General features: G+C 40.9%; 2 protein-coding genes across 5 annotated transcripts; one reads left to right on the top strand and one right to left on the bottom strand.

Moving 5' to 3' along the window:
* Nucleotides 1–446: 446 nt before the first annotated feature.
* ube2kb (ubiquitin-conjugating enzyme E2Kb (UBC1 homolog, yeast)) lies at nucleotides 447–13,406 on the bottom strand. Of its 3 annotated transcripts, XM_017461193.3 has the most exons (7): nucleotides 12,833–13,373; nucleotides 11,995–12,088; nucleotides 11,858–11,916; nucleotides 9,770–9,852; nucleotides 4,261–4,360; nucleotides 3,876–4,004; nucleotides 447–1,194 (listed from the first exon to the last, which is right to left on the bottom strand). In XM_017461193.3, exons 1-7 carry the CDS (start codon nucleotides 12,893–12,895, stop codon nucleotides 1,120–1,122), a joined length of 603 nt encoding a protein of 200 aa, XP_017316682.1. In that variant the 5' UTR covers nucleotides 12,896–13,373; the 3' UTR covers nucleotides 447–1,119. The 3 variants fall into 3 exon arrangements, with proteins under 3 accessions (XP_017316682.1, XP_053533628.1, XP_053533627.1); XM_053677653.1 differs by lacking the exons at nucleotides 447–1,194; nucleotides 3,876–4,004; nucleotides 4,261–4,360 and adding exons at nucleotides 4,372–6,977; nucleotides 7,072–7,208 and having other exon boundaries at nucleotides 12,833–13,401; XM_053677652.1 differs by lacking the exons at nucleotides 447–1,194; nucleotides 3,876–4,004; nucleotides 4,261–4,360 and adding an exon at nucleotides 4,372–7,208 and having other exon boundaries at nucleotides 12,833–13,406.
* smim14 (small integral membrane protein 14) lies at nucleotides 4,240–23,927 on the top strand. Of its 2 annotated transcripts, none has more exons than XM_017461195.3 (5): nucleotides 4,240–4,379; nucleotides 17,347–17,463; nucleotides 18,519–18,567; nucleotides 20,440–20,588; nucleotides 22,398–23,927. In XM_017461195.3, exons 2-5 carry the CDS (start codon nucleotides 17,389–17,391, stop codon nucleotides 22,434–22,436), a joined length of 312 nt encoding a protein of 103 aa, XP_017316684.1. In that variant the 5' UTR covers nucleotides 4,240–4,379; nucleotides 17,347–17,388; the 3' UTR covers nucleotides 22,437–23,927. The 2 variants fall into 2 exon arrangements, with proteins under 2 accessions (XP_017316684.1, XP_017316683.1); XM_017461194.3 differs by lacking the exon at nucleotides 4,240–4,379 and adding an exon at nucleotides 16,597–16,771.
* Nucleotides 23,928–24,144: the final 217 nt, after the last annotated feature.

Here is a 24,144-nt window from a genome sequence, read left to right on the forward strand (position 1 = left end):
TCTGTCTGCTATTTCAAACCCAAAAATCGAAACTGAGCAATGCTAATCCCCTGGAACAGTTTGTGTTTCATTACATAACATTAGATACTTGGAAGTAATTGATACAGCCTCCAAAAAAAAAAAAAAATTATCTGTAAAGGAAAATTTACTGAAATCTGGCTTCAGCAACACACATGGTTTCCGGTCAGAGGGAAAAGTCTCTTACTGAAGCCTCATTTTGCATTTCTTGACATTACTAAACCGATGCCGAGACTAGAATTTCTGACAGTGGTGCATAAGAGAACGCGTGTGAACGCCGGCCAGACGATTTAAAGCTGCGAAATAAAAGGCAAAGTCTAGTGTAGATTTAATCAAAGGTAAAGAAACTTTTAATGATATGGCTAAATAAATTAAAATCAAGTCACACCACATCCTTTTATATCCCTGTTTTTTTTTTTTGGGGGGGGGGTGGGGGTCCTAAAGAAACCAAATGTGTATGAAGCAGTAATATCACACCATGTCATCTGGCCAATTTTGTATGTTTATGGAAACAGTGAAGGCGGATGATCTGATTGTTTCCTCCTTAGCGAATCCATTATATGTAGGTCTTCACAATGTACAGTTAGAAAAACTAACACATTCCCCTCTTCTTCTTTATCCTGAATGTACACGAGCCTTTAATATACCTATTTATACACCGTTTCACCCACGCAAGCAGCTGTCTTTTGGAGCATCTAAAAGTGGCAGTCATACAGGCTTCCCCTCGTTTGGTTCTTTTTGGAAATGGACATCAAGCATGGGGGGGGGAGGTGGAGGAGGCCAGTGTATGGCTTTTAAAAAGACCGTTTAAACAGCAATAACTGCACAGTCGTACAGCAGCAGGGTCAAAATCAGTTCACGATGAGGCGCTTTCTTGCATCATCACGTCATTTGGCTCAAGAGAGTGAGTGATTTGAATGATTTGCATTAGCACTGGAACGAGAACACTTCCTCCTTTACCGTAATCCCCCAGGACACACGTTCAAGTTTGGAGCAGATTTTATTCTTTTACATTGAGCTGATCTCAATACATGCTTGGATGAGGGGTGGGGGGGGAAATGTGGATTGTGAAATCGTGGCCTAAAGATGATCGGTGAAGTCTCAGTTGCTAAGCAAAAGTTCTGTTGCCGTCTCCACGTCCCACGACTTCGAAGACAAAGCTACTATTACTGCGTTCTGTAATTTAAAAAAAAAAAAAAAAAAAGAAGAAGAAAAGAAAGATTAAAAATGATATGATCTTTAAATAGCTCATCAGGCATTGTGGAAACAAACTGCAGTGCATTTCTATTGTCTTTATATCACAATGCTCGATTATGATTGGTTAAGAGGTGGTACATCTTCTGTAGTCTTATTTCTTTATTCCAAGACAAGTCATAGGCTTACTGTTTTTGTTTTTTTGTTTTTTTCCTTCAATATAATTGTTTCTGCAGTTATTTTACTAGAAATTAGGGCTAGATCATATACAAGGAATTAAACACTTGGGGCATGCAGTTATAGGGTGGTGTTCCTGTCACAGCAATGTGTCCCATTCCTCAGCAATTTGATTATATATACACCTACACACTGTGGCCTCAACTAATATTGGCGCCCTTGGTAAATATGAGCAAAGAAGACTGTGAAACACTGACTATTGTTTAATCTTTTGTTCAAATATATACAATAAAAACTCTGCTCTCATGGATAAACAATTACAAACATGGGTTTATCCACAGGAAAGAAAGAAAAAGGTTAAATATAGGTGTGCAACAATTATTGGCGTTTATATGAGAATATATTTGAATAATATTCCAATTGATTTTTTAGTTTTACCTGGGTGTCTAGGAACAGGACATGGTTCAAGCATGACTTCCTGTTTCACAGGGGTATAAATATTAGGTAACACACAGGCCAAATTCCCTTAGTCATTCATGACAATGGGTAAGACCGAGGAATATAGCTGTGATGTGCGGCAAAAGGTTGTTGAGCTTCACAAAATGGGAAGCAGCTATAAGAAAATGGCACAAGCATTGAAAATGCCCATTTCCACCATCAGGGCAATAATTTTAAGACGTTCCAGTCAACTGGTAATGGATGAGTGGCTATATGGTCTCAACGCACAGTGAAGAGGACGGTTGGAGTAGCCAAAAAATCTCCAAGGATCACAGCTGGAGAATTGCAGAAGTTAGTTGCGTCTTGGGGTCAGAAAGTCTCCAAAACCACAATCTGAAGTCACCTACAAGTTGTTTGGAAGGGTATCAAGAAGAAAGCCTCTACTCTCATTCTGTGGTCAAATGAAACCAAAATAGAGCTTTTTGGTGCACACAGAGGTAGCCATGTGGAAAAGTACCTCATTGCCACGGTTAAATATGATGACGGCTCATTAAAGTTTTTGTTTTTCTGCCAGAGGAACTGAACATTTTGTTAGGATACATGGCATCATGGACTCTATCAAATATCAACAGATATTGAATGAAAACCTGACTGCCTCTGCCAGAAAGTTTCAAATGGGCCGTGGTTGGATCTTCCAGCAGGACGATGATCCAAAACATGCATCAAAATCAACACAAATTCAAGGTCCTGCCCTGGCCATCCCAGTCCCCTGACTTGAGACCCATAGGAAACCTAAATGGTAAACGGTGCACTTATATAACTCCTATCTAAAGCACTTGACACTCTCATTCACCCATTCTCACCCACACACCAGTGGTAGCAGAGCTGCCATGCAAGGCGCTAACTTGCCATAGGGAGCCACTTGAGGCTCAGTGTCTCGCCCAAGGACACTTCGGCATATGGAGTCACGTGGGCTGAGAATCGAACCACCAACACTACGATTAGTGGACAGCCCGCTCTACCACCTGAGACACAGCCACCCTGTGGGGTGAACTGAAGAGGACAGTCCACCAGCATAGACCTTGAAATGTGATGGACCTGGAGAGATTCTGTATGGAGGAACGGTCTCAGATCCCTCGCCATGTATTCTCCAACCTCATCAGGCGTTATAGGAGAAGACTCAACTGTTATCTTGGCAAAGGGACGTAGCACAAAGTACTGACTTAAAGGGTGCCAATTAAAAATAATTGTTGCACACCCAGATTTAACGTATGTATGTGTGTGTGTGTGTATATATAAATAAAAAAAACGGTGTAAAGCAGACAGGACTGTTAATGACAGGGTTGCCAGGGTCTCTATTTTACACCAAATTGGACTGGTTTAGAAACATACCATGGCCACTAAGATCTTGTACATTTCTTCAAATTTCTACAAGGGTAAGTGCAGACAAGTGTGTGCGTCTATGATGTACAAAACCAGTTCTAGGATAAAATATATATCGCTAAGATTGTGAAAGGTAAAGGGGGATTATGGCGTTGATGGTCTGTACATAAGAAATTGTGACCTTGCTTCACATGCAAAGGCTGAGGAAGAAGTCTGCCTTTTCCAACTTGAACTTTGGGCTAGTTTCAGGTCTTTAAGATGCCTTTGGGCTGGAAACCTGGCAACCCTGGTTACTGAGATTACATCATCTGGGTGTGCCTCATTTGAAACCAAAAACCACTCAAAACAAGCCGTTAGTCATCCAGCACAATCAGCGTATTGCTCTAAAAAAAAAAAAAGAAAAGTTGCTAGATAACAGCATGTAGCAGAAGTGTCTCTCGACTTGAATTTTGTTCGAGGCTGTATCGTTATTAAGATCATCCAGCCTCATCACTATCCAAAATTTTCAATGAGATTCACATATTTGCTTTAAAAATAAAAAAGCTGTAAAACTGCTGAAAAGTGACTGTTTTGGAATTCAGTACATTTTACATCTGCTAATGCTCATAACTGAGCACTGCAAATTCCCCATCATGGACGGTTCGCTAGTTAGCTCAAGTACTTACTTTGTCGAAGCCCATGGCACAGAGTTTGTCTATTTTGCGTGTGTATTCAGGACTAGAGACGGGAGCGCCAGCGTAAACATGAGACCACAGCCGAGCGGTCTGTTTGAACATCTCTGGATTCTGTTTATACTGAAAGAATCAAAGTACAGAATGTAATGTAAACACCGCAGAGTTTATCACAGCAAATAACTGTGCATAGATTTCGTGCTCTTGTTTATTATTAGCATTCAGTCGGGACTGACGGACACCTGAGATTAAGCCACGTCTACACACAAGCTTATTCTCAAGCAAGACTCATTTATACTCCACAAATAAAAATGCTTACGTGCCTAACAGGTTCACCCAACACATTCTGAAATTATCTCTCACTCTCACACACTCCTACCTGATTGGCTACTACAGCGTCCTGAGGGTCATCGGGCTCGGCGGCAGCTAGTAAAGCCTGTAGCGAGAGCAAAACTGTGCGCAGAGTCATCGCTGCAGCCCTACACAAAGTGACAGGAGGTATGTATCTGTTAATTCGTCACTTTATTATTATTATTATTATTATTATTTTCCAGAGGAATCCCTCAAAGTAAAGCAAAACGCCACACGCTAAATATGATTGTATGGAAAAAGTTCTGTGGTGTGCTTAACAATTCTGGTGTGAATTTAGAAGCGTAGAATTACTGCGGACATCGAATGCTGAATCCGCCGTAGCTGCAAGTATATAACACAGTTGTGTTGTCATGTCAGGGACTTGACTAAGTGAGCGATCCACGAAACGGTGAGCACACTGGTGGTGACCGATGTTGACAGGTGTTAGCGTTCAGGTTGGCGCTTTGGAACATGATCTGTTTGGGCAGAGGGTCCAGGTGAGGACGCAAGAGAGCTGGACAGACTGAAGTACTAAAGCGCTGCTGCATCGCGCTCTTCAGGTAGAGATAAGACACTGGATAAATCCCACTGATGCCACCATCAGCAGGTAATGGAACAGTGTTTGTAAATGTTGGAAACTGTTCACCAAAGTGAAAAATAGAACATGTTGAAAGATGTTCTTATTGATATTTTTTTATATATAATATATAAAACTCAGAATTTCAGTACAAAATAAAATGTTGGCCACTGTGGAAGATCACATGTTAATTTATACAGTTTATATGATGGTCATTCAGGGTGGATCTTTCCTTTAAGCAAGGAGAAACAACCATAAGCTGCTGAAGTTGGTTTAATCTTTATGTATAAAGTCAAGCTGAGGGGGGGATACTATACGATTCTTATTGTGTTGCAAAAAATTACATAACATCAATACACTTTGCGTTTCACTTTGAAACATGTTTTTCCACGTTTCCCTTTTCTTTTCTTTTTTTTTTTTTAAACATAATGCTTAAATCGCTAGCACAAGAGAAAGGTACTTTCTTATTTGTTATTTAGCGGTTTACCTGGATCTTTGCTTGATTTTGATGAGGTAAAGCAAGTGGTTAAACCAATCAAACAGATTTAAGTCAAATAAATGTACAAATGTCAACCAATTTAACAAAATTCCTGTCAAAAAAACAGGAACAAATGACTCAGCAATCATCAGCGCAGGATTTCAGTTTCTTCTGAGTCGTTATGTGCATGTTACAGTCCCCTACAAAAGTACTGGAACGGCATGGCCAATTCTTTCTTTTCTTTTGTTTTCCCCTGAAGACATTTGGGTTTGAGATCAAAAAATGAATATAATAATAATACGGCAGATCACAATTTCAGCTTTCATTTCCCTCATATTTACATCTTAGAACATGGTGCGGTTTGTTTGAATCCACCCATTTTTAAGTAATGAAAACCATTGGAACATGTGACTGACAGGTGTTTCTTGTAGTCCAGGTGAGCCCTGTTAAATTAATTGTTTAAATAATAAATAGCTCTGAATGTCTACTCATGGTTTGAGCTCTAGGTTTCACCTGTGAAGACTGCATTTGCTGTTTTAAAAAGGTTAAACCACCATGAAGACCAGAGAGCTGTTTATGGGAGAAAAGAAGGAGAATCGATCAGAACTATTGCATAAGCATTGGGCATAGCCAATACAACAATTAGGAATGTCCTGAAAAAGAAAGAAAGGGAGCGGTATCACAAGAACGCGTCTCGTATGATGCTTATTTTGGCCAAAATCAAAAATAAGGGCTTGTCAATTTGCAGACAGCGGCCTGGATACGGACCCAGCGAAATATTTCCCGTAGTTTAGCGATGTTAAACACGAACCACTGCAGCTTATGTACGACGAAAACAGAACGTCGAATGATAACTGAACCGAGAAGTAGGTGTTTTATTCTCCACTTTAAATTCAAAACAAATATTTCATCTGTTCAGAGTCTGTGGCGCTAGTCAAAAAGGAAAACTTCAAGCCATAAACTCTTGATAGTTGAGCTTTAAAAGCTGCTGTCACCATGTTCGTTTAGCCAGACCTTCAGAAGCAATGAATTGTGTAGCTGGACCTTTTTTAGATCCTGAACGATTAAATGGAAGCACACATTAATAACACCACAGCCAGAAACGGCGCTAAAGCAAACAAATCCATTTGTTTATGAGAAAACCAGTAACAGCTGGGAAGACATCACATCTGATGCCATGACGTTTTACCTGCCCAAGTATGTAATACCCATTAAATTTAAAAAAATTGGGTTTTAAAGGGACTTCATCCTTGTTATGACTTATGACGTGCTGATATTTCAAAGAAATAAAAACAAAAACATCCATGTTTGTTTTCAACTTATGATTTCTCCAGTGTCAAAATTATTCACCCCCCTGAATAGAATCCCTCACAACAGCAAAAATACACAAAACAGGTGTTGTCTCAAGCACAAGTATTCAAGGGCTTCATTAGTTGCACCAGGGGTGCTTGAGCTGGAACACATGAAATACCTGAGCTGGCTAGGGGCAGAACATGCATGAAATACCTGGACGGGGCAGAAAAAGGAAGCGATCAATGGCTGCAAGCAGATTTCTGAGAAGGCACATTGTCAAAAACCCTCGAGTGACTGCAAAAGACCTGCAGCGAGACTTGGTGGCAACAGGCACTGAGGTTTCAGTGAGCACAGTAAGGGTTAGGGTTTCCATGCCAGAACTCCAAGATGTTCACCACTACTGACCCAAACACACAAGAGAAGTCGCTCAAAATCATATAAATAAGCCACACAAGTTTTGGAATTCTGTTCTGTGGAGCGATGAAACAAACCTGGAACTTTTCGGCACGATGGATCAGCGGTATGTCTGGAGTAAGGAGAATGAAGAAAGAACACTCTGTCCACAGTCGAGCATGGTGGTGGCTCGGCGATGCTCTGGGGCTGCTTTGCATCCTCTGGCACTGGAAACCTGCACCGTGTGGAAGGCGAGATGGATTCACTGAAGTATCAGGGAATCCTAGGAGCAAACGTCATGCCGTCTGTGAGGAAGCTGAAGCTTGGGCGTCATTGGACCTTCCAGCAGGACAATGATCCCAAGCATACCTCAAATTCCACCAAGTCTTGGTTGCAGAAGTCGTTCTGGAAGATTCTACAGGGCCATCACAGTCACCTGACTGAAAATCTCTGGTGGGATTTGAAGAAGACGGTTGCAGCACGCAAACCCATGTATATTACTGAACGTGAGGCCATTTCTTATGAGGAATGCGTTAATATTCCTCAGGAACGCTTCCAGAAGCTCTGCATCTCATTTGCAGAAGGTCATAACAGCAAAAGTACTAAAGATGCTCACCATGAAGGGGTTGAATAATTTTGAAACTGGAGAAGTCATTATAAGTTGCAATTTCAGTTAAATTTGGGGAAAACACTGGAAGCATTCATTGTGTTGAACTATTTCAATCGCTTTTGTTTGACTTGTTCGATGCAAACAGCTGAAAGTCTAAATTTTGACAACAAACCTGATTTGCAATGGTAGTTGAATAATTTCGATTGCAACTGTACTTAATTGACCGACGGTATCGCCGTGCCTCTGCTTTTTCTTTGAGGCTACAGTCCCCTCCAAATGTATTGGAACAGCAAGGACAGTTCCTTTGTTTTTGCTATACTTTGAAGACCTTTGTGTTTGAGATCAAAAGATGATTGAGATGACGGATCAGAATTTCAGTTTTCATTTTGTGATATTCACATCGAGATGTGTTAAACAACTTGGAACATCGCAGCTTTGGTGGCGGACCACCCGATTTTTAGGTGAACAAAAGTAATGGAACAGATGGTCTTAAAGTAAATAACACTTAATAATTGGTTGCATAGCCTTTGCTTGTAGTAACTGTAGAAAGTCAGAGACCCACTGACACCAAACTGTTGGTTTCTTCTTTGTGATGTTTTTCCAGGCTTTTAGCGCAGCTTCTTGCAGTAGTTGTTTTTTGTGTGGTTTCTGCCTTCAGTCTCCTCTTCAGGAGGTGAAATGCTGCTCAATTGGTTTAAGGTCTGGTGATTGACTTGGCCAGTCTAAAACCTTCTGCTTTTCCCCCCTGATGAAGTCCTTTGTTGTGTTGGCAGTGTGTTTTGGGTCTCTCTCTTGCTGCATGATGAAGTTCTTCCCAATTAGACTGAATGCATTTCTCTGTAAAGTGGAAGACAAAATGTTTCCGTAGACTTCTGAATTCATTCTGCTGCTACCTTCATGAGTTACATCATCTATAAAGATTTGTGAGCCTGATCCAGAAGCAGCCATGCAAGAACAAGCCATGACACTACCTCCACCATGTTTCACAGATGAGCTTTGTATGTTTTGGATCATGAGTAGATCCTTTCTTTCTCTACACTTTGGCCTTTCCATCACTTTGGTAGAGGTTCATCTTGGTTACAGAACTTCTGTGGTTCAGCTCTGTATTTCTTTGTGAATTCCAATCTGCCTTTCTGATTCTTACGGCTGATGAGTGGTTTGCATCTTGTGGTATGGCCTCTAAATTTCTGCTCTCGAGGTCTTCTTCAAACGGTGGCTTACGGTACATTCACCCTGCCCTGCTGAAGCTGTTGGTGATGTCAGTGACTGTTGGTTTTGTGTTTTTCTTCACAGCTCTCACAGTGTTTCTGCTGTTTTTCCATGTCTGGTTGTTAGTGCAGTCTTCACAGGCGAAACCCAGGGCTTCAGACATTGAGCTATTCATTATTCAAATAATCAATTTAACAGGGCCCACCTGGGTAGCAAGAAACCCCCTTAAGTCACATGTTACAATGTTTTAAGATGTTTAACACATCTAGATGTAAATATCAAGAAATGAAAGCTGAAATTCTGATCCATTGTCTCATTCATCTTTTGATCTCCAACCCAAATGTCTTCAGTGTATAACGGAAACTAAAGAATCGGCCTTGCCTTTCCAGTAGTTTCAGATGGGGCCGTATGTTTTTTTTTTTGTAGAGCTACATTTGCATCGATAGGGAAATTAGTTTGGTTGCTCTGTTCAGTAACTTGCAAAATAGTCTTAGGCCCCATTCCCAGGACCATGATATGGGGTTTACAGAACATTTCTACCTGAAAATAACACCAATACTGGCTAGCTACAGTGCCTTCCACTAATATTGGCACCCCTGGTAAATATGAGCAAAGAAGGCTGTAAAAAAAAAAATCGTCTTTATTGTTTAACCTTTTGATCTTTTGTTCAAAAATTCACAAAAATACTCTCATGGATGTCAAACAATTGCAAACAACACCGATTTATCAACAACAACAAAAAAGTTAAATATATCTATGCAACAATTATTGGCACCCTTTGCCAAGATTACAGCTCCAAGTCTTCTCCTATAATGCCTGATGAGGTGGGAGGCTGGGAGGCTGGGTGACTCCCCCCCCCCATCATAATTACCACAGACATCCTCCAGCAGCATTACGGAAAGAACGATTAGATTCAAGATGTAATCTCTGTCACTATGGGTATGTATATGATGCACATATGATCAGCCAAAACTCACCACTGGTCTTTCAGAATGTCCAAACATATTGCCCCAGTAACCGAACTTATATTGGGATGCCAGATCTTTGTAATAAACCGCACCTGAAAGTAAAATGACAACAATGAAACTGTTACTCTGATGCAGCAAATTCCATTACGATATCTAGCAAAAAGGAGGAAAAACAAACAAAAACTTATGACCATGCAATCCAATATCACGATTTCTGATAAAGAAACTGCTCACAATGGTGCGTTTCTATAAAAAGGTATGACATGGCCTAATATAAAAAGATTTGTTAAAAGAATTACTCTTAGCCTTCAGTACCGTAGGAGAACAATGTTGAAAAACTGGTTTCTCTGAGACTTGCCTGTGTGCGTTTATTACGACGCTGGTTTCCTGGGTTTAAAAATCTTACGGTATTATAAGGGATGTGTTTAATGTGTTAATGTGAATTATTAAGGCTGGTGTACTGATCTAGCAATAGCACGACCGGTAAAATTTGAGTTCATTATCATCTTATTTAATGAAACTCTTCCACACAAGTTCCATCTAGAACCCTTAAATGGTTCTTCGGTTTGTCCGTCTGTGGGGGAAAAAGTGAAAAATCCACCCTGGATGACTTGCATACTAATCTTTGTATTGCATTGCATTGAACATCGCGTGTTAATTATAATCAATACAATTCTGTGGTGACTTTCACTTCCTTTAATGGCAACATTACAAAAAAATGATGGTGTGCTACATACTGATGGGTCATAGTGGCGGCAGAGAGATTTAGCCCTTGCTTCCTTTATACCTAGAGATCAATTCAGAGGAGCGTTAGTCCCTTAGTCTGTCCTCCTTTCTCTTTCTCTCTCAAGTCCCCATCTGTGCATGCTGCTCAAACAGATTAGCTTCCAAAACGTCAACTTTTACACCAATACCGTCATCGACGCCATCGTGCTCGGCGTCTCTCTCGGATCACTAACTAGCCGAGCCTCTGCCATAACTCAACAACATCGCACGAGTAAGAGCGCCTCATACCAAAGGCCGAGCTGAAATTCAGTACAACTGTGAGCGTGTGATATCGCTTTTCATAAAAAAGTTCTATAAACAAGAAATTACTATCTAGTAACTGACATTTTACACACAGTACAACCAAAGATTTTGTTTACTTTTGCTCCGTCGACGGAAATAGTTCCCGAACAAGCCGCGGCTTGGACAGAGCGTTGCGTGTTGCCATAAAACACACAGTCTGACCAACAGCCTGTCGTGGTGTAGCGTAGTAACCTTTCAATCTAACGCACTGCTGCTAGAACTGGGATTTTACGTAGCAAACACAGACAAGCGGAGTGATGAACAGTGAGATGTCCCAGTGCTGTTATAACAGTCCGTACAGGATTTCAGAGAGATTCCTTGTGATCGTTGCGACCAAAAACGCTTGATTTTTTTCTGCGGCTTTTGTCAAAATTTGCGACGCAACTGCCAGAGCGCTTTTTTTTTTTTTTTTTTTGCTGAAAATTAAGTGGTGGAATTGCAATCACATGGACTCGTTTTGCACGCTCTTTCGCAGACGAGGCCTTTCAGCAGTACTCTTGTTCAACGCACGTGAAATGAAGACGGCTTTGGCTGTATGCGTGTTGCGATGCAGTCACATGACGCGTCTCGGCCCGAACCTGCGGTAACCTTGAAAAACTGCAAGCTCCTCAGAGTTTGCTCGAGTTTGCGTTCATTTCCGTGATCGCAAAATCCCGGACGGACTGATGATATAGTAAATCTCAGCACTCCCGGAACATCGAATTATTGGACCAGATCGTCCAGTTTTTTCCCCCTCCTATTCAACACTAGCGACGTCCTCCCGCGAGATCGGTGCGGCAGACAAGTTCTCGTGGAAAAGAAAACGGCACCGACCAACAAACCGCTAAACACGTCACAAAGCGGTCTTTACGAACATATTTAATGTGTTTCGGCGGGGTTGGGTTTTTTTTTTGGAGGGGGGGTGCGAGTCCTTTAAAATGCTCTAAACAACCCGAAGAAGGACCTCGTTAGAAAGCCTGTCGTTCTCGACGTGTACACACCTAACAGTACTGTAAATGTGTGCAGTAAGGCTGTTAACACGACTGTTACCTTCGGCGGATTGAAAGGATACGTCTCTGGGATCTTGATTTCTAGCTGATACCTGCCACCTAAAAAAACAAATTCACCGTGAGGTGTTTGTACACTCATCCAAGGTATTCAGCAAAAACAGAAAACCGAGGCCTCACCTTCGTACGGCGTGTCCGGAGGTCCTGCGATCTCCCCCTTTAACTCGGTGAAGTTCTCATCCACCAGGTCCACCTTTATCTGATTTTTACTCGTCTGTTAAGAAGAACGGAGAGGATTTAAACAAGGCAGAAGTGAAACTCCATGAACACAATCATCAGTGTCCTTTCTATCGAGGGTCACTTAAACTGATTTCTAATCCTGATCATCATAACAGTGAATATGGTGTAAGTGATTATATTTGTGGCACTTTAAAAGGCCATGCTTAGGGGTAGATCTGTAACGGAACCAGGACAAAGAAGCTGGCCTGGCTGAGTAGAAATTGTGCTTCCAATGTACTTCCAGAGTAGCTAACCTAGCAAGCTAGCTAGCTGACAAGTGTTAGAGAGGTTATCGAATTCTCTTTAACTTTTTTTTTTTTAATTATCTTTATTTAAACTAGGTTTCAGACATAAAAAAAAAAAAATCGTTACTCCTGGGTCAGGTGATAATGTTTTGACAGACGCCTAACTGGCTAATGGATGCGCGCGCGCCCTTGTCAAAGTATCAGGTCTGTCATAGCTAGCCAGCTAGCACTCAGAGCTACAAGTCGTTTACTTTGTCACTTTATTCACCATTTAGGACGATATGTTTTGTAAAATAATAATAATAACAATAACAATAAAAACATTATTTAGCATACACCTCTATGGAATTTGTTTAACACAGGACTGACATTTGGAAAGCTAATTTGTGCTGAGGTTGAAGCAGTTAAGCTAAGTTAGCCATAGCGGCGGACCGCTAGCTCTGATAAAGTGCTGTTATTTCACGCTAATTAAAGAATAAACACGAATATCAAACCTCTTCGCTTTTGAGAACTTCTTTAAACTCCCGTTTGATTCTCTGCACGGCGATGTTTGCCATGTCTGTGTGTTTGTATTGCCGGGTTTCGCAGCCGTGTTCACTCGGGCCTGCAGTCCGCAAAACCTGCACTAACACTCTTTCTCTCTCTCTCTCTCTCTCTCTCTCTCACACACACACACTCTCGCTCGCTCGCTCTCTCTCCTGTAGCCCTCTTCTGTTCTTTCGTCCTTTTCACTAAAAGCTGGGATACCTTTTGTTTCCAAGAAAACAACAAACCGCGCGGCCCCACACAGTGTGAGTCTGGAAAGCGAGCGCAGAGTGGAGAATATCTGCGTTTTCAGGTGACGACTGAAACTAAACGCGCTTTCCCTCTCTCACATGGACACGGTTATCCTGGGCTACATGAGGTGTAGCAGCGGATTATTTAGCTTCAGTAGCAGCCCACTGTGACTGAAATGATTATTTATACACTTCGTTTAAAAGTATTTATACCGCTGTGGAGTTCTCAGCTCTGATTGGTCAGAAGGTGTTCTGTGGTTAATTTTCTCTAACAACAGTTCTGACAGTAGTTCCGGATGCGTGTCAAATCACACTGTTATATTAATGCGTGCCTTCGTTTCTATAGTAACAGCTCATTTACATTATATGGGAGCCAGACATCTACCATATATGTAAATATTAATAGGTGCATCTCAGTTCATTTTATCCATCCATCCATCTATACCGCTTTATCCTTTTCAGGGTCACGGGGAAACCTGGAGACTATCCCAGGGAGCATCGGGGACAAGCCAGGGTACATCCTGGACAGGGTGCCATACACACTCACATACCCATTCATACACTACGGACACTTTAGATACGCCAGTCAGCCTACCATGTCTTTGGCCTGGGGGAGGAAACCAGAGTACCCGGAGGAAACCCCCCGCAGCATGGGGAGAACATGCAAACTCCACACACACAGGGCCACGGTGGGAATCAAACCCCCGACCCTGGAGGTGTGAGGTGAATGTACTAACCACCAAGCCACCGTGTGCCCAGTTCATTTTATTCCATTTTAATTCAAAAAGTGGAATTTTCATGTATTCTATATTCAATACACATGAAGTGAAATATTTCAAGCCTTTTTTTGTTGTTGTTGTTTGTTTTAATCTTGATGATTACGGCTTACAGCACAAGGAATTCAAAAATCCAGGATCTCAGAATATTAGAATAAATCATTTATAATACAGAAATGTCGACCTGAGAAGAGCTCTAATCAGTTAATTAACTCAAAACACTTGCAAAGGTTTCCTGAGCCTTTAATCTCTAATCCACTCGTTCACTGAGTGCAAAATCGGTAATTGCAGTCCTAAGGCCATAGCAGCAACCAGAGTTCCAGCACGACAGCGCAATTGTTCATGTGAAATTGAGGTCCAAAACCATTTCCATGGTACTTCAGTGGGCACCATTCTCAGTAATCTACAGGCTGCACTGCTTGGGGACATCCTTAGTGGTAGAATGTAGCCTCGATGAGAGCTCCATCCAGAGGTAGGGCATCAGGATGCATCAGGCAGGTCCGGATAGCAGAAAGGGCAGGATCAAGGGCATCTCCATAATATCATGTCTATCTCGACAGAAGGAGAGAGGGATAGGGAGGTAAAGAGAGGGAGAGATTGTTAGGTATGCTTACTATCCCATAATGGATAAGACTGTGTACTTTGCGTAAAAGAAAGTCTATTCATGTTAAGCTTGAGTAAACAAATATGTTTTCAGCCTAGACTTAAACACTGAGACTGTGTCTGAGTCCCAAACACTAATTGGAAGGCTGTTCCATAACTGTAAGAGAAAGCTCTTCCCCCTGCTGTAGCCTTCACTATTCGAGGTTCCAACAAACAGCCTGTAACTTTTGATTGAAGTAGGCGTGGCAGATCATAAAAGACCAAAAATTCGCTCCGGTACTGTGGTGCGAGACCATTCAGTGCTTTATAGGTCAATAGTAGTATTTAATTGACTCTTGCAGCTGCATTCTGGACTAACTGGAGTTTGTTTATGTTCCTACTGGAACATCCAGACAGTAAGGCATTACAGTAATCCAACCTAGCAGTAACAAAAGCATGAACTAATTTTTCTGCACAATGTACTGACGTTATATCTTTTATCTTAGCAATATTTCTCAGATGAAAGAAGGCTATCCTAGTAATATTATCTACACAAGCTTCAAATGAAAGACTGGCATCAATAATCACACCCAGGTCTTTTACTGCTGTACATGATGAAACAGAAAGGCCATCCAGAGATACTATGTAATCAGAAAACTTACTTCTAGCTGCACGTAGTCCTAGTAGAAGTACTTTTTTCTTGTCAGAATTAAGTAGAAGGAAGTTAATAAGCATCCACCGTCTAATGTCCTTTACACATTCCTCAACTTTATTAAGCTGCTGTCTGTTGTGTGGCTTTGCTAAAATATACCACTGTGTGTCATCAACATAATAGTAGAAGCTAATTCCATGTTTACAAATAATTTGACCCGGAGGTAGCATATATAAAGTAAAAAGTAGTGCGCCTAAAACAGAACCTTGTGGAACACCAAACTTTACCTTAGTATGCATAGAGAAGTCACCATTTACATCTACGAACTGATAACGATCGGTCAAATAAGACCTGAGCCAGGACAGGGCCGTTCCCTTAACACCAACAATATTTTGTAGTCTATCAAGAAGAATAGTAAGATCTATAGTATCAAAAGCTGCACTAAGGTCAAGCAACACAAGCAACGAGACACAACCCTGATCAGAGGCCAGTAGTAGGTCATTTACCACTTTAACCAGCGCTGTCTCTGTATTATGATGAGGTCTAAATCCTGACTCATACATTTCATGAATGTTATTCCTGTGTAGATACGAGCATAACTGCAAGATCGTGGAGATAAAGGGCAGATTAGATAATGGCCTCTAGCTGGACAATTGACAGGGGTCGAGGACAGGTTTTTTAATCAGGGGTTTAATAACTGAGGCGCACGGTAGCACGTTCGCCTCACACATCCGGGGTTCGAGTCCCGCCGGGGCCCTGTGTGTGCGGAGTTTGCATGTTCTCCCCGTGCTGCGGGGTTTTCCTCCGGGTACTCCGGTTTCCTCCCCCAGTCCAAAAGACATGCATGGTAGGCTGACTGGCATGTCCAGAGTGTCCGTAGTGTATGAATGGGTGTGTGGATGTGGATGTGATCGTGCCCTGCGATGAACTGGCACCCTGTATAGTGTGTACCCCGCCTTGTGCCTGATGCTCCCTGTGATAGGTTCGAGGTTTCCCCGTGACCCTGAAAAGGAGTAAGCGGTAAAAGATGGATGGACGGATGGTTTAATAACTGCTAGTTTAAATTATTTAGGTACATAGCCAGTGCTAAAGGAAGAACTGATTAGTATGAATACATTTGACATTTTGCTGATAATGGCCACTGATGCAACAGGATATAATGGAACAGAAAATAATAATAATAATAGTAATAATAATAATAATAATAATAATAATAATAATAATAATAATAGTAATAATAATATTTCATTTCCCCCTTCGTTTACAGGCTTGTATAAGTGATATCAGTGCTTTTATAGAGCCATCTACAGGCTCAAGATAGTCATTCCTGAACCGGAAAATCTGAATAAAAACACCAAACTTCAGCCTCGTAAATAATAAATATACAGTTTCTTCTCTCTCGTCCTCACCCACAAACTCTCGCGAGATTTGCGACGTGGCTTTTCTAACGCTCGCGCAGCGGTAACGCGTCATCAAAACAGAGGCGGAACTGAAGCCGGAGCTCCGACCGTCTGCCCAAAACACAGACCGGGGACATTATTCAACTAATCCTGCACTTGGACTGGGCTCAAATTCGGACAGACGTTCCAGTACATATTCTAATGTGAACGGTTATAATCTGTGCGTGTGAAGGGTCTCAGCTGCTCGGTAAGAAATCGTCTTGTGTTGTTTGTTGATGTCATAAAACATTTGTTTATCTTTTTGCACGCATCATATTCACTAACTTTCTGGAATATTTCTCCTGTATCATGATTTCACTCCTAACCATGTAACATGTCTGTTTGTTTGCTTTCTGCAGCTTTTTCTTTTAAGTAATGAATACTAAAGGATTTCCGTGCACTTTTCCACATTAAAGTGCTCTAAAGGTTCTGTAGGCAAGATTTAATACACTTCCTGCTTAATTCACTTCCTTCTGAATTCACTTCCTACTTGGGTGGAAACAACAACACAACAACAACCACCATCACAGTTGTAGTCAATTGGAAAATTGAACCAGCACACATTTGTGTACTTTTATCAATGCAAAATCTTTCATGTCCCTTAAAAAAAAAAAAAAAAAAAAAAAAAAAAAGGGGGGGGGGGGGGGGAGGGGGGGTTCTTCTCAGACCTGTTTAAACATGCCTTATCCCGTCTGCCTTGGTGTGGTACAAGATTGTGTCCGTGAGATCATTCTGATTGTTTGCACGTACGAGTGAAATAATACTTGGTCAACATTCCCACAGATATTCCTAAACGCCGTGTGATTCTGTACGCCTTGATCGCTGATGGCAGAAGGAGGATTTGACCCCTGTGAATGCATCTGCTCGCATGAGCATGCGATGAGGAGGCTCATCAACCTGGTGAGAATCACCTTTTTATTTATCGGTTATTTCAAAAACCCCTTGTAGCAAACAAACTAGTGAAACCCACCAGTTCTACTCTCTGCCTTTCTGTATCATTAACGTCTGATCCACCGCTCACACGTTTCTCTTACGTAGGAGTCTGTACTGCGTAGATTTTCCTATCGTATAAGACACAGATGGAAGATGCGATTAAACTGAGCTTCGCTCTTTTATTTTCATAACTTGGAAGATTTCAACCACATATCTGAACATCACTTTGGCATTTCATTCAATAATACAGGAAGTTCTGCAATACACCGTTAGGTTCGCTCTTTAAACGCTTTCCTTTATCTAACCTCGCAGGTTTTCAGTATATCCTGGTATGGGTTTACGACTCAACTGTAAACCATCAGGGGGAAGAAGGAAAAAAAGGAAAGAAAAAAAAACTGATTTGAGATGCATGATCGAACCTTTTGGACCGTGATTTGGATGTGGAAAGAATTTTTATAGAAGATAAATGATATACATTTTTCTGAGGTGAAAAATTTCCATGGGTAGTAGAGTAGAAATAAACGCACGGACTATCCGCGTTGTCGTCCGGCACTGCTGGGTGTGATAGGATCATTATTGGTCATCATTTTGAACGTGTAACTCCGTCATAGGACGTTCTCCTAGCTGGTTTACATAAGAGGTGTGGTGTACTGTAGTGAGCCATCCTGTCAGGATTTGGGTGCTAGTATTGTGAGCAGTAGATGGGGGGGGTGGTGTGTTTCTCCTCTACTTTTAAAATCGATATATATACTCAAACACAATGCGATGAGCTATCGTGCAGCACAGGCCCCTGTATAAACACGATACAGAGGCTTCTAGCACATGACACGAAGTACAAATTGATAAGATCAGTGTGCAAACTGCACTTTCTGTACAAACTAACCTTCAAACCAACAAACGTCTGTATTATGGGCTGCGTCACGTGTGAATGCAGGATGATATAAAGTATGTAGACATGTAAAGTGTGTTTTCTTCCCTGCCTGGTTGATGTTGAAGTTTTGTCATTTTAAATCTATCCTCAGCTGAGGCAGTCGCAGTCCTACTGCACAGACACAGAGTGCCTTCAGGAATGTAAGTTTGTTCATTCATTTCCAACCCACTGTTTTCCAGCTACACGGGTGCTATGCAAATTTTTAACATATACCCATCAGCCATAACATAGCGTTGAAACCACTGATGGGTGACACGAATGACATTCGTCATGTTGTTTTACACCACAGCGCTGTTGAATTCTCGTTTCTGATTGGCTTTCAGACGTTCCGAGGTGAATTATTATTTTTTTTATTATTATTTTTATTATGAGGCGGTAATGTGGCCACGAGGTGAAGCGGAGGCTTGAGCTATTGATATGCATTTATATTCGAGAGAAAGAGAGAGAGAGAGAGCAAGAAAAAAGAGAGTGTGCGAGAGCACATGTGATAAGCCGGTGAACATGTATCAATATTTATTCGTTGTATTTTCTGCAGTAATAAAATGAAAAATAAAAAAACGTGAGCAAGTAGACCTATAAATATTTATTTATTTATTTATTTATTTATTTATTTGTTCTATTTGTATTTTGTCAGCATGAAACGCAGGGAAAAAAACTGGGAACTCTCTCTCTCTCTCTCTCTCTCTCTCTCTCTCTCTCTCTCTCACACTCTCTCTCTCTCTCTCTCTCTCTCTCTCTCCCCAATAACTGCACATCAATGGCTTGAGATGGGACGCGTGATAAATTAATTCCACACACGAGAGCATTTTAACGACTAAACCTGACAGATGTATTGAAATAGAACATCTGGACAGTGTCGTGAGGTGTGTTCACTGTGATATAAGTGGAATAATTGAATTATTATAAAAAATGCACACCCGAGGTGTAAAGGCCACGACGCGAAACGGCATTACCACCTCGGGGTGGGCGTTATTTTCTAATAACCCAACAGCCTGTCGTCAATTATTCCTTACACAATGGCACCTGTCGAGGAGTGAGATATATTAAGCAGCAAGTGAACAGTCAGTTTGCAAAGTTGATGTGATCGAAGCAGGAAAAATAGGTAAGCGTAAAGATTTGAGCGACTTTGACCAAATTCTGAAGGACAGCCGGTGAGCCGGCGACAGGGTCTTTGGCACCCAAAACTCATTGATGCATGTGGTGAGTGAAGGTTAGAACATCTGGTCGGATCCCACAGAAGAGCTACTGTAGCACAAATTGCTGAAAACAGTTCATGCTGGCTGTGAGAGAAAGGAGTCAGGACACACAGTGCATTACAGTTTGTGGCGTATGGTGCTGCGTAGCTGCAGACCAGTCAGAGTGCCCCTGCTGATCCCTGTCCACTGCTGAAAGCACCTACAATGCGCATGTGAGCATCAGATGTGGACCATGGAGCGATGGAAGAAGGTGGCCTGATCCGATGAATCACGTTTTCTTTTGCATCACGTGGACGGACGGGCGTATGTGCATCGCTCACTTGGGGAAGAGATGGCACCAGGATGTGAAAAAGGCACGCAAGCAGAGGCAGGGTGATGCCCTGGGCAATGTTCTGCTGGGAAACTCTGGGGTTTACTTTGACATGTTGTTGCAGACCAAGTACACCCCTTCATAGCAACGGTACTCCCTAACGGCAGTTTCCTCTTTCAGCAGGATAATGCTCCCTGCAACACTGCAAAAAATGTTCAGGAATGGTTTGAGGAACATGACTAAGAGTTCAAGATGTTGACATTATAAAGGGAATAGTGTTTGTTGCAGTTGTGTTGAACAGGGCATCGTCAAGTCCGTTTTTTTGTCAACCCATTCATGTAAACATGTGGGATAAAATATTGTATATCCAGAACTACTGTACAACATGAAACAATATAAACCATGGTTCTGAGTAGTTTCACGGGAAACCGTAAGTTAATGAGGTTATGTTGCGTTAAAGAATTATCGATCAGTACTGATTTGCCGTCTTGATTTGGTGTGTGCAGTGCCAGGACCCGGTTCTCCAACAGGGGGCGATCTGACTCTGCCTATGATTATTATGGGCTGGATGGTATTTGCGCTGGTACTCTTCCTGCTTCGCCCTGCCAGCCTGAGAAGACCAAGAACCTCCAACAAACCCACCAGCCCCTATAATGTAAGTCCAAACAAACACCTAACAGCCTGGTTATCTTTTCAGGAAGTAAAACTGCAGCGACCGTGCAAATATCCCAAGTAGTTACAATACAATGTGGGTACAAACAATCCTATGTGGTTACAATAAATAATGTAATCATTTTAGGCATACAGGAATTGAAGTCCCTGTATAGTAAACATTAGTACATTTTTAAAGTGTTCTTTAAAAAAATAATAATAAAATAAATCAATTAAATACATATACATGATATGTCCAAAAGTATGTGGACACCTGACCATCACACTCATATGTGGTTCTTCCCCAAACTGTTGCCACAAAGTTGGAACTACACAACTATATAGAATGTCTTTTGTATTCTCTAGCATTATAATTTCTGTTCATTAGAGTTAAGGGGTTAAAGACAATGCCCCTGTGTATAAAGCGAGCTCCATGAAGACATGGTTTGCCAAGGTTGGAGTGGAAGAACTTGAGTGTCCTGCGCAGAGCCTTGACCTCAACACACCCCAGTGAGCACCTCTGGGATGAATTGGAACGTTAAATGCGCCCCAGACCTTCTCGCCACACTTATGGCTGAACGGGGAAATCCCCACAGTCGCACTCCAGAATCTAGTGGAAAACCTTCCCAGAAGAATGGAGGCTATTATAACAGCAAAGAGGGGCGTAAGTCTGGAGTGGGATGTTCAACAAGCATATATGGGTGTAATAGTCGGGTGTCTACATACAGTACTTTTTGGCTGTATGGTAGTAAAGTTTAGTACTTTTATATACTGTCCATGTACTAGTTCTGTACTTGCTTCTGACAAACATGGAGAACAAATCTATGTCTGGCTTTTTAAAAAAAAAAAAAATATATATATATATATATATATATATATATATATATATATATATATATATATATATATATATATATATATATATATATATATATATATATATATATATATATTTTTTTTTTACAGCTTTGATAGTAATTGAACAATTTATTAAGTCAATTTTTTCGAATTACTAGCCCAGGAAATGTAGACACAATATGAGTACCATTAGTGATGCACAAACCAGCTACACACTATGTTCAATGAATTCCCAAAGAAAGAAATTGCAGGATGTGATGTGAAACGACAAAAAGATCGTTTTTGTGAAGATTTTTCGGGGACACTGTGCTTGTAAGTACACTTATTAAAACGTTTATAATAATCTGGGGAGATTGGGAGTTATGCTTTATCGCTGCAGCCATAATGAGCTCAAACATTCAGCTTTTGTTTGTGTTCTGGAAAGTTTACGTTTCATAATACTGTTTTGTGTGTGTGGGTGTGTGTGTGTGTGTGTGTGTGTGTGTGTGTGTGTGTGTGTGTGTGTGTGTGTGTGTGTAAATGTACATTGTTCAGCACCCACTGGTGCTTGAAGGTTTGTGACCCCTTTAGAATTTTCTATATTTCTGCATCAATATGACTTAAAAACTTCATCAGTCTTTAAAGTTGATGAAGAGAACCCAATTGAACAAATAAGACAAAAATATTACACTTGCTCATTTATTTATTGAGGAAAATGATCCAATATTACATATCTGTGAGTGGCAAAAGTATGTGAACGTTTGCTTTCAGTATCTGGTGTGTAAAATTCGAAAGGGTTCACAAACTTTCAAGCACCGCTGTAAACTTTTTCCACATTCTTAGGAGCAAATAAAACCTTCATCTGGTCCAAATGTTTGGCCGGAATGATGCTCCTAGGCTTGGGCCACAATGTGAATGAAATCTGTTCTAACCTAATGAGTTTTCGTGGCGTGTGTTTGTCTTATTTTTCCTTCAGAATACTGGCAGAGAACCTCCAGCACCGCCAGTAGACTAGCGACAAACCACGGCTCGTGACTTCATACAATGACCAAGACCTTTCACCTATGACCCGAACTTTAGACCTGTCTTCCGTCTGATCGGCTACTCTTACCTACTCTTATTTAGTTATGATTGATTACTTTTTAATTCTGCTACTTTTTTCTTTTTTTTTAATCTAGGGGGTTATTAAAACATTCAGTGATTAAAGGAACAACACTTATTAATTAAGCCAAAACAAGATTCAAAATCCACCTCCCTTAAAAAAGAATTACGACATGTATATTCTCCATAGAGTTGTGTTAAGCAAGCTGTAAATGTAGCGTAAGACACCATGACTAATCCTAGACATGTATGATTCTCAGCAAGGTTGCCTATTATAGATAGGGGGTGTATTTCAGGGTGGAGGTTGTATCGCATCCTGCACGAGCTGCGTCATTTTTGGGCGCTTCTGATGTCATTCATGAGGTCGGAACATGTTCCGTGGCTCTGGTGCAACATGATTGTTGATAAGACGTGCTCTTAACACACCAGTCAGTTCACATTTTTTTCTTATTTTAGTTTCCATGATGACTGAACCTGAACAATAAGCTTAACAAGAATCCTGAGAATATGGTGAGGGTGTGGCAGGCGTTGGATACGGGTAGAGATGTCGACTGTCTGGGGTCGTTGAGGGCTTATTTAGGATCAGACACAGAATTTATGAGATGTACTTAATGTGAATCTGACTTTAGGGGCAGTCTGTGTCATAAGACCCTCATGTGTTCAGAAGTCTTGGGTCGCTAAATGGAATTAAAATGGATCAAGGTTTGTCTTTATGGCATTAATCCCAAGGAGCTTATTTCAAATGTGTGTGTGTATATATAAATATATATCAAAAGAAACGATTTTAAGATGTCGTTTGATTGGCCTTCAAGTGCCCCATGTTACTGGCAACTATACCCATGGTCAACATTTATAGACTGCCGTTCTAAATTTTTTGTTGCAATATAGATCCGTTACGTTATTTGGTTACATCATGTGATCAAGTTACTGCTGAATAGTATATAACTAAAAGTTACATACTATTGATAATATTGATTTAACTAAACAGGGAATGTTTGGTTATGCCCTTTTAAATATTTGACATATTGAACTAAAAGTCATTTGAGGGTTCATGGTAAGCTTTTATAGCTCCATCTTTCCACACATTAATACTGAAGGACCTTTTTACTGTGTGTTATAGAAGTCTGTAGCATAAAGACTCTAGCTTATATTAGGGTAGACTTGCCATTAAGGGTCCTGCTCTGTGTTGTAATGTTTAATATGGTTACATATAAACCTGTTACACATGTCTTTGGAGCACATAATCTCTCGATCATTAGTTGGGGCATGGATAATATTTGTGAAATTATTCTGAATTAGTAGTTACACATTTTGAGTTAAGATTATAACCTGCTCTAAGAGAAAGGGCTTCAACTATGCACTTTTGGTTACTGAAATAAACAGTTAATAAATCTGTACAATATGATTTTGAGTCTGTGTGTGTGTTTCTTCCATCTGGGTTTAATCAGCAAGGGCGGGTGAATGGAGAGAATCGACTCCCTGCGTCACACTCAAGTCGCTCACTCCAGAGTCTTATTGCGTCATCATGATTCATGTTAATTCAGTGCAGATTTTAAGGCAGGTTTCAGGCTTGTACTTGTGATGCAGTTCAAATTCAAGTGATTAACAATGAAAAAATGTTA

Source organism: Ictalurus punctatus, chromosome 29 (assembly GCF_001660625.3).
Source record: "Ictalurus punctatus breed USDA103 chromosome 29, Coco_2.0, whole genome shotgun sequence".
In the NCBI taxonomy this organism is placed as follows: domain Eukaryota; kingdom Metazoa; phylum Chordata; class Actinopteri; order Siluriformes; family Ictaluridae; genus Ictalurus; species Ictalurus punctatus.

Excerpts from the sequence above, each read along its gene's own strand:
- ube2kb (XM_017461193.3), bottom strand. The coding sequence starts at position 12,895 with ATGGCAAACATCGCCGTGCAGAGAATCAAACGGGAGTTTAAAGAAGTT. Across the intron at positions 9,853-11,857 it reads ATCCTTTCAATCCGCCGAAG|GTGCGGTTTATTACAAAGAT; the intron begins GTAACAGTCGTG and ends TTTTACTTTCAG. Across the intron at positions 4,005-4,260 it reads ACGCTGTAGTAGCCAATCAG|TATAAACAGAATCCAGAGAT; the intron begins GTAGGAGTGTGT and ends TGATTCTTTCAG.
- smim14 (XM_017461195.3), top strand. The coding sequence starts at position 17,389 with ATGGCAGAAGGAGGATTTGACCCCTGTGAATGCATCTGCTCGCATGAG. Across the intron at positions 18,568-20,439 it reads CACAGAGTGCCTTCAGGAAT|TGCCAGGACCCGGTTCTCCA; the intron begins GTAAGTTTGTTC and ends TGGTGTGTGCAG. Across the intron at positions 20,589-22,397 it reads AACCCACCAGCCCCTATAAT|AATACTGGCAGAGAACCTCC; the intron begins GTAAGTCCAAAC and ends TTTTTCCTTCAG.